General features: G+C 45.3%; 1 protein-coding gene across 5 annotated transcripts in view; it reads right to left on the bottom strand.

Annotated features, from left to right (window-relative positions):
* Nucleotides 1-5965: 5965 nt before the first annotated feature.
* Nucleotides 5966-9636, bottom strand: part of Fyn (FYN proto-oncogene, Src family tyrosine kinase) — a 194215-nt gene continuing 190544 nt past the window's right edge. For all 5 annotated transcript variants that reach the window (XM_027402156.2, XM_027402157.2, XM_027402155.2 and 2 more), the window contains one exon: nucleotides 5966-7139. In XM_027402156.2, coding sequence (XP_027257957.1) covers nucleotides 6931-7139 — 209 coding nt within the window. In that variant the 3' untranslated portion in view covers nucleotides 5966-6930. The remainder of the gene's footprint in view (nucleotides 7140-9636) is intronic.

Raw genomic sequence — 9636 nt, 5'->3', positions numbered from 1 at the left:
TTTCCATCCTCCCCCTGCTATTCAAAACACAGGAACTGTTTGAATCAGAGCAGACAAATACGGATAGAACGAAGCATCGCTTTCCTGCCCTCCAACATGGGGAGGTCACGGTTTAGCGATAGCAAAGACAATGATTAATGTCTTGCATTTTCACTTGGAGACCTTCAGGAATGTACAAACAAATATTTTCTGATATTCGCAGGTGAGAGGAGAGAGGTGAAGTGGTTTGTGAGGGTTTTTGCTGATTTCACTGTTTGCTCCTCCACTTCCTAATTGTCTCAAAAAGGTGCTTGGCTGAGCCCCTGGAGCTGCCCATGTTCTAAAACCAAGAAGTCTATCAGAGTAGAAAAATCAATGCATTTTATGTAAAGGATGCAGACAAATCATCATCCAGTTTTAACAGGCCTCTCTCCATCACTTTGTTGTGCGCAATGTAATATGGCTAATTTACCAGAGAGCATTGTTATTCATTCCCTAACTCTCTAGGCAACCGCTGTCATGTGCTAACCATTTCCTCACTCACTCTCTGGGAACTGACAGACCTGAAGCTCCTTTCAGGTGGTTAGGGTTCCAGTGCCCTGGCTCCAGAGGCTTGGCTCCTTCCTCATATCCTCCAGTGCTCTCCCTTGGGAGGGAGGGGGGTCTGAAAAAAATGAAACCAAAGGATCCACATGCTTGGATTTAGTTTGTGACAGGCTTATGTGAATCCATTTGTAAACACATGCAAAAAAAGAAAAAAAAAAGAAAGAAAAAGAAATCTCTTGTGCTGTTTCCCCACAGTATTGCATGTATGCTTTTCATTAAAAACACTATCCAAATAGTACCCAGTTCATTCTTGCTTGCTTCCAATTAGCTACTCATTGATTATTACATAGCAAGCACTAGTAATTAACTACAAGAAAAATATCCAGAACAAAACAACCAGAACACCTTGGGAGTCTGAGTAGTTCCTTTTGTGAATTTACACATTGTATGACGCAGCAAGTGAGATGGTGTGGCTCGCAAGAAAAGGATAATGGGCACACAGACAGAAGAGCTCTCTCTATCATTTGCCCCAAAGAGAGGTATTGAGTTACTACAAGGTCCTTGCTAGCAATTCTTGGATTCTTGTACTCTATATTTCTAGCCACATTGCAGCAGGGATCCTGGAATCAACATCCTGCCTGGAACCTTATTCTTGGGGCTGGAGAGACAACTCTAGGGGTAAACTGCTTGCTATGCATTCATGAGAAACTGAATTTGGATCTCTAGCACCCATGTAAATTGCAAGCAGAAGCACACACGTGTAACCCCAGCATTCTTAGGACAAGGTGGGAGGCAGGCAAGTGACTTCCTGGGAGCTCTCGGACCAGTTGGCCCGGTGTACACAGTGGCAAAAAAGAGAGCCCATCTCAAACAAGGTGGCAGGCAAGGACTGTCCTCTCACCTCCTCATGCATGCTGCAGCATGCACTTGTCCACACTCACACACACACCAACAAACAAACTAATCTACAAACAAACTAACAAAAATGCCCGAAGCGCTTTACTCTCTGTCCTTGAATGGTGTCATTTACCACCCCTCTATCGAGAAAGGGAGGGAGGAAGGGAGGGATAGAGGGATGGAGGAAGGGAGAGCTATTTACCAAGCAACTTCTCTGTTCAAAGCATGGAAATCAGGTGTCACCTTGAAAGGCAGGCAGTGCCCCTATACTGCAACACCTAAGCCACCTCCACTGGTGCTGGCAGCAGTCCTCCTGCAGCCCCTATGCAGAGCTGACACTTCTCCTCCACCAAGTCCTGGGTGTCCCTTACAGACAGCTGGTCTCAGCTAGTTCTTTGGGCCTCTGTCTTTACTGGGTTGTGAAGTTAACTGTATGTCTGAGTCTTTGGTGGACATGGTCAAGCTCACAAAGATCGCACACCAGAAGTTGGAAGCAAGGCATAAACTAGTCCTCCTGTGTACCCACCTTTCTCCAAAGAGTGACGACCCAGGTGCCTCTCTTCCCAGCTTAGGCTTCTTCTCTTTTGTCCAAGGCCTCCATTTCTCTGCTCTTACTTGGAACATCCTGGCCAAGGAGGCCTGTCCAATCTCTATCTCCAGGAGGCTCAGGGTGGCTTGTCTTTTCCTTTCCATCATTAGGCTCTCTCTTGCCTTTTCTTCCATTCAGTCATCATGCTGTTCTCAGCTGAGTGGGAAGGGAAATCAGAAAAGCCTCGTGGGGTCGGGGGAGGTGATACCTTTCCCATGTTCAGTCTCCACACAAAAGTATGTTACCACTTCAAGTAGTGCTTCTCACATAGGCTGGAAGTAGCTTAGTCATGAGAGCTGTGATAGGGATATTGCAAGCCACTGGCTGGGGACACTGCACACCTGGATGGTTTGGAGAAACATTTTTATATGAAAACAGATGGTTATCTTAGGAAATGGAATATCATGTTTCCATAAAATCATCACATTCAAATAGGACCTCCCTTGATCACTGTAGACTACACCTCACTTGGTGACTTTTCACGCTGTGCCGTCAGCTACCATGCTCTAAGGAGTCTGGGTTTCTACCCATGGGTGTTGGGGTGAGATCTGGGGGAGGGGTGGGATCACTGGTTATGCCTGCTTCAGGCTGCAGATGGAGCCTTCCAGTTATCTTGAAGACTGATGACTGCACATTGTAAGGGGCAGGGCAGTGCCAAGGCAGCACCCTGAAGCTCCCTCATGCTCAGCAAGCTCTCACATAAGAGTGTCATCTGAAGGCAAACCATCACCCCACTGACTGGTGGGCACTACCCATCTAGCCATGCACACATGCATCAACCCCACACCTTCTGGAAGCCCATCATTGTTCAAGGTGAAGAAGAGTAAAATCAAAACACCATGCCATTTCCGGTCTCGAGGAGTGCTCAGCCTTGCCTGGAAGAAGAGCAGTACTATCAAACACACTAGCGGCATGAAGCACGTGATGCCATGCATTCCGAGTACCTCTGAGATGAGCAAGTTGTTGTGGCTGTTGGGAGAGCAGTCATTTGTCAAGCATTGCATTCTCACAGGGTCGTTCATACAGAATCACAAACGACTTATTTATATTTCAACCTCTAGATTTGTGCGTGCACGCATGCATGTGTGTGTGGTGTTAGAGGATGAACTCAGGGCCTCAGGTTTACAAGGCAAGTGCTCTATCACTTAGCTATATGTTCCCACTTTTAATGTAAAACAAGGATATATTGGTCCCCATGTCCTCCCCATAGGATTCTGAACATTTTGCATATTGGGTAAAGATGAGGAATGGTTTGGATGTTATGAAACTTCTCTGAATATTGATACAAACACAAATTATTATGAAGGTTCATTTGATATTTAAAGGATACTACAGTCATTACTTTTTCATTATTTTCTATGGAGTTAGAATCTACATTTGAAAATTAAAAAAAAAATAGACATAGATAATGACGCTGTTCGAGCTGCTTTTTTCCCTCTCCAGGATAAAAAGCCAATCTCCTTCTTTCTCTCCCTCTCATCTTCCCTCCAGAAAATAGATTTTTGACATTAGCCTAACTGAATCTTACAGTATAACATACAATGGAAAGCAAGCCAACAAAAGCCATCTGAATCTATTAAAATATCCTTCAGAACAAGCTGACCAAACACCATTTTACACAAAGATAGCTTGTTAGGAAACACGCAGCCTGTGCGTTTTCTTGTTCTGCGTCATGGCCAACAATAGAGAAGTCATATCTTCTGAAGGAAGCTATGGTGCTATTCTCCTCAGCATGCTGCCCATCAAAGAACCATTCCAATTAACACGGCAGACTCTGTTACAGCCCCATGAGAAATTGTGGACAAAAACTGTGTGCTAGCAGGAAACTCCTCTGCTGCCAAGAGTTAGCCACAGAAGGATTCCTGTCTGTCTCCAGGTGAGTAATATTGAGTCATGTGGAAGGTTTTGAGGGATCATGATCACCCTTGACTTTCCCCATGGAAACACCTGTTCCCACCAGGGCAGGGCCTCGAAAAGTCCATTGAGCTGATGCTGACATGTGGGACCTGGCATCTACCGGGGTCCCATGAGGTATCTCATTGCTGCAACCTGAGTTTGTGATGCAACCACAATGGAGTGAAGAGGAACCCTTTTATCCGCATTTACCCCTGAGCTATGAAAATGGGCTTCTCCAGTCAGCTCTGTGTTGGATTTATTTAGATTTTATTGGGAAGGCATCCTGTGCAGCTGAGCAATGCCAGTTGGTGGCTCTCATAGACAGCAAGTACTTATGTCCTCATTCTGAGTTACTAAACAAAAACAACAAGAATCCCCCCTCCCCAACAAACAAAAAATTCACCTGGGTCACAGGAAAGTGATGTTTTCCTTTGTAGTAAGAACTTTCTGGTAAGCAACTTCAGTTCCCTGACCCCAACACTTATCACTTGTGCCTCCCTAGAGGAGACCTCAGGACCAATCGAGATTAGCATAGAGGTGACCTGGGGACTAGTGCTCGAAAGCACAGTAGATGCTTGGGAAAACCTGGACCCTTCTGATTTCTTCCTGATGGCATTTCTTCTGTTCTTCAATGCTGCACACACATTCCAGAATGCTCCAGGGTTCTGCTCTCGTAAGTGGGCACTGGCGCTGACCTATGTTCTCAGTTTTCCTTTATAGACAAGAACCCACAGTGAACTCACTTGAAATGAAAAGCAAATACGTTTTTTTCTCTAAAAATTTCTAATTAAAACAGTTTCTTTTTCAGAATTTTTCAGTAAGTCAAAACAAAAATCCTCCAGAGAATATTTGCAAATTACCTAACACAAGGTAAGGATTAAAAATAGTTATCTTTATAAAAAAAATCTAGAACCTGTTAATGAGAAGTCCAATGTGATAAAAATTGTACCTAATAAAATTTTGAAATTCTGTCATATCCAAAATAATCAAGTTTTGATTTTAAAATGCTTTATATCCCCCCAATGCTAAAAAGCCTTTTTAAAGGTAAATGTTATTTCTGTAACAATAAAACCCTCTTCTTCATTGTGTGGCTCCATATGACACCAGAGACCCTGGAGTCTTAAGGGTGCAAGGAGAGTGCATCTGTACCTCCTGTCGGCACACTGGCTGGCAGGTGAGACGACGCAGGTTCTGCAGGAATGATGGTGGACGGTTACCTGGCCCACCCACCACATAGACTCCTGCTTAACAACTTCATTAGTCATTAGAAAACATTAGAGAAGTAGAGGGATACTTGGAAATGTATTTATGTCTCAAGATCAAGAAAGACTATTCTCTCTCCTCTACAAATGAGACACAGTAAATTTCATTTAGAGACAGGGTCAGATAGACTACAACACTCAGGAATGCCCAGTTTGGCTGCAACAGTCCTCTGAATTAGTCAGACAATCACTTTGACTCTTAGTGGGGAGGGTCTCCAGATGTTCTGAATGTTTCTGTCATTTGGAAATCATTGCCCAATGGCCAAATTCACCAGGTGATTCTTCACCATCTGGTGTGGGACAGATATGTCACAGAACGCCTATGGTACCTCCTGTGATGTACACAAATGAACAAATTTTTTTTCAAATGTAAAATGCTCTCTTTTTAATTACTAAATTAAGAAAGTTAAACAATTAAAAATGTAAACTCACAAATAAATCATTAACAAAAAAGGAATTAAGACTTTAGAGTTGCTATTCAGTATTAAAAAACTCAATAGAAATAGGAATTGATTTGTTGTTGTTAAACATATGTAATTCAAGGTTGGTACAAACAGCAACTGAAAACGCAACCCTCTTGTGCACCCCCATGAAATGTAAAGTAGTGCATAGTTATTGACTGGAGTACGCTCGACATGGAGAGTCATTCATTAGCAGTACAGGACATTGGAACACTTATTTTACAATGGGACATGTACAACCCCCCACCCTTGCCTTCCCCGTCATTTTTAGCTGCATGAGAAAGTTTAGTAGGCTGCCGTGACTACAATGCTATATGGGTTTTAGACCATTTAAATGTGGTTACAAGATTTATTAAATAAAAGAAGAACATTTAAAACAAGTCAGCATTCATATCTATACAGCAAGTCTATGCGGTCTCCGTCTTGCAGCCCTCAGGGTAGGACTGGATGGCTGCTTGCTTAAGTGTGCTCACTCTCAAGTCGCAAGAACAGATCACAGTACGCTGGAGCGAAACGGGCACTAAAATGCGTGAACTCAGCTCAGGGACCTGAAAAGTCACATGAACAACAATCTACAGGTATGACTGGAACTGAAAAAGTGCAATCCAAATGAAGGGGGGAAAATCATGCTTTGTAGAAGTAAAAAACGGAGGCCACCGGCTTTCAAAATAACACCAGTGCTTAGATGCAGGTTTCCCCAGTGATCCTCACTCTGGGCCCTGTAACTATGTGGCCTTTGCTGGCCACAGTCTCCATGGTAGCACCCACATGGTGTATATACAGGAACATTTTACGTATATATTCATATGTATAAAAAAGAAAAAAAACAAACACCTGTCCTGATCAGTTTTTGTTAAAACATGAAAAAAAATTTTATTGTTTTAGACAAAGAGGCCACTTTTGGAAAATAATACTTTTTTTTTTTAGTTGAATCAGGTGAAGACAGAGTTAAAATCACATAGGATTTGCATTTTGTTTTTTTTTTAAAAAAGGAAAGTACTAGGATTGTTGGCACGGGAGCAGATATTTACACTGAACAGAGGTTGGCCTTTGACATAACATCGATACAATGCATTTCCAAAGTCTGAGAAATAACACGGTTCTGTCTGGATGCTTTCACAGAGGAGGTTCGGACTGGGGGGCAAATGTCATTAATGAGGGCCGTGGAAGTTCGCCGGCTTCAGAGTCACATGCAATCTGATCCTGGACGGTTCTGCTGCTCAGGGCAGCTGGCTACGGAACTGGAAGCTAATGGGGAGGGGTGGGGAGGCCTCAGAAGAGGTCTCTGAAGAGCAGGCTCTCACAGGTTTTCACCGGGCTGGTACTGGGGCTCTGTGGCGGTAAAGTAGTCCTCCAGGAAGCCCTGCAAGTACTCGAAAGTGGGGCGCTCTTCCGGATCCTTTTTCCAGCAGTGGATCATGAGCTCGTGCAGGGAGATGGGGCAGTCCTGTGGGCAGGGCATCCTGTAGCCTCTCTCCACCTGCTCCAGCACCTCCCGGTTGTTCATGCCTACAAAAACAAGGGGCAGTGAGAGCAGGCATGCCTGGGCTCTAGGCCTTGACTACCATGTCACACAGGTAAAGCATAGGGATGCCATTCACCCTCTTGGGAGGGGAACTATGCCTTTCATCGGTTGTCACACCGTGCAGAAAGAACGGAACAAAGGAATGAAGAACTCATAGATGCAAAAGCCCAGACCGTGAATCTCAAAGCACTGCAAGTGAAAGAAGCCAGACACAAAAGGCAACATACTAGATGATTTCATTTATGTTAGACCACAGGAAGGCAGAAGACTGCATGACAGAAAGCAGATCAGTGGCTGCTAGGGGTAGGGAACACCGGTGAAAGGTCAGGGGGAGCTGAGAAGTGAGAGAAGTGGTGTGTCCAATGCCCATGCTTTTCCTGTGAGGGGCCAACAGCAAATATTTTTGTCTGGGTGGGCGAATGCAAGCTTTGTTTTCTTCATGCCACAGAAAGGACTTAAGATAAAACCAGGTGGGCGGCCAGGCTTGGCCCATGGGCTGCAGGCTGTGACCCCAGTGTAGCATGTGTGTACTGACGTGGCTCTTAGACAAAATGTGTTGTGTGTAAATTGTACCTCAGTCAAACAGATAAAAACGTAGGAGTGGGGGACATGGCTTGGTGGCTCTGAGTGTGTCCTGCTCTTGCAGAGAATCTGGGCTCAGTTCCCAGCATGCACACTGGGCGGCTCACAGCTGCCTGTAATTCCAGTTCCAGAAGATCTGACACCTCTGGCCCTTGCAGATACCTGCATTTACATGCAGATATCCCCACACAAACACAATTAAAAAGAAACCTCTGTATGAACAAAGCGCACACACAAATACCCCATGGAATATGAGCAAGCAGTCTACTATTTGCAGAACATACACGATCCATTTAGGGCCTTTATAGTTTTCACCATGCCTGTGCACAGTGTCTGAGACTTGCCCTCATGCCAGCAGGGCTGGGCACCATCTGGCCTGGTGACCCCCATAGTGCTCGGAGGTTTGGGAACTTTTGACAGGGAGGCAGGGCCTTTGTTTATGGATGACCTCGGGCAGGCCATCTATCATCTGACACCTTCCTGCCCCTATGCAGGAACTGCCTAGTGCTGATGTTCTTGACTGGACGTGGCGGGAGGTTGAGCACAGCCTGCCCTGCACTGGCCTTCCTGACAGCACAGGAAATACCACACTTAGTGTGACCTCCCAGCTACTTTCAGGTACTCTCGCCCTTGCCTTTTTTTTTTTTTTTTTTTTTTTTTTGTCTGTCATATCATGCCCTTCTTTCTCTGTGACAGGACCTTGTGAACCTGTCATCTGGAATACTCCCTAACTTCTGACAGTTTACAATCTTCTGTCATCTATAGCATGAAACTCAGGGCTGTCACTAGTAGGGAAGCCACATATATGCAATGCAGCCATCTTTAATTCTGGTGATGGAGGTGACCACCTGGTCAGAATCCTGTTACTTGGCCAGAGGTACTGAGTCCTGTTCCCTTCGGTGGAAGACATGCACTTTTGGATTGGTAGGTGATTCTTAGTTTTACTCTTTGGAAGCTGGGCCTAACCTAGGTCTCCTCGCTACAACTATTCCAGCCACTTGTTTATTCAAACCCCTGTAGGATGCTTTTTCTCTGACCTTACCACTTCTGGAGGTGGTAACATCAGGCCAGCCCCTTGCCTTGGGAGAGGTCAGAACCCAGTGTAGGATTGCCTTCTTCTGTTGGGTTCTGCCTGCAGCTCAGGAGCTCAGATCCTCCTCCCAATTCGGAAGAGCTAGGATCTAGGTGGGGAGCTGGAGGCAAGGGGAGGCACAGGACCACAGCCCTTTCCCAACATGGTAAGGGACAGAGGCCACCACCTCCTCAGCCACAGCGCCGAACTCCAATAAGCTCAGGAAATCAGAAAGCTACTGTAACTCACTTGGCAGCATCACAGATCTGAACTGGCTACAAACCCTCCATGATCTGGTGGTGCTGTGATGGCGCTTACTTTCGCCTCTGTTCCGCCCCAGACTCTTCTTCCATGCTAGGACACACTTCTGTTGCATTGACTAAAAAATAAAAAGTCTGATTCAAATGTGTATCTGTTCCCAGGGGTTTGGCTAAGAAGCTGCGGCCCAAGTGACAGTCACCTCAGGAAGAGAGGGTGCCACACACTGGGACTGGCATTCTCTGAAGCAATTCTTTGCTGCACAATTCAGTAGATAAAACTCTTAGTTTCATAGTGGTTTTGGAATCACACAGCCTGAGTCTGCAGGAGTCTCCCTTGTTCTGGCTCCTGTGAGGAGCCCCTGGAACTGGAGGAAAGATCCAAAGATGCCTGCAGCGTGCAACAGGCTTCTATGGGAGAAGCCACAACATCCCAAACCCATCCCAAGGCTTTGTGTGGTACCAAGTGCCCAGAGCGGCACCGCAGAATCCAATTAGCCACTTTCCCATGGCTCTCTGGATCTTTAGTCAGCAACGTTTTATTTCATTAAAAACCAAACTCCTCAAATG

The sequence above is a fragment of the Cricetulus griseus genome, chromosome 2 (assembly GCF_003668045.3).
Source record: "Cricetulus griseus strain 17A/GY chromosome 2, alternate assembly CriGri-PICRH-1.0, whole genome shotgun sequence".
NCBI classification, from domain to species: Eukaryota; Metazoa; Chordata; class Mammalia; order Rodentia; family Cricetidae; genus Cricetulus; species Cricetulus griseus.
Note: the sequence above shows the minus strand (reverse complement) of the source record. Positions and strands in the feature narration are given on the sequence as shown.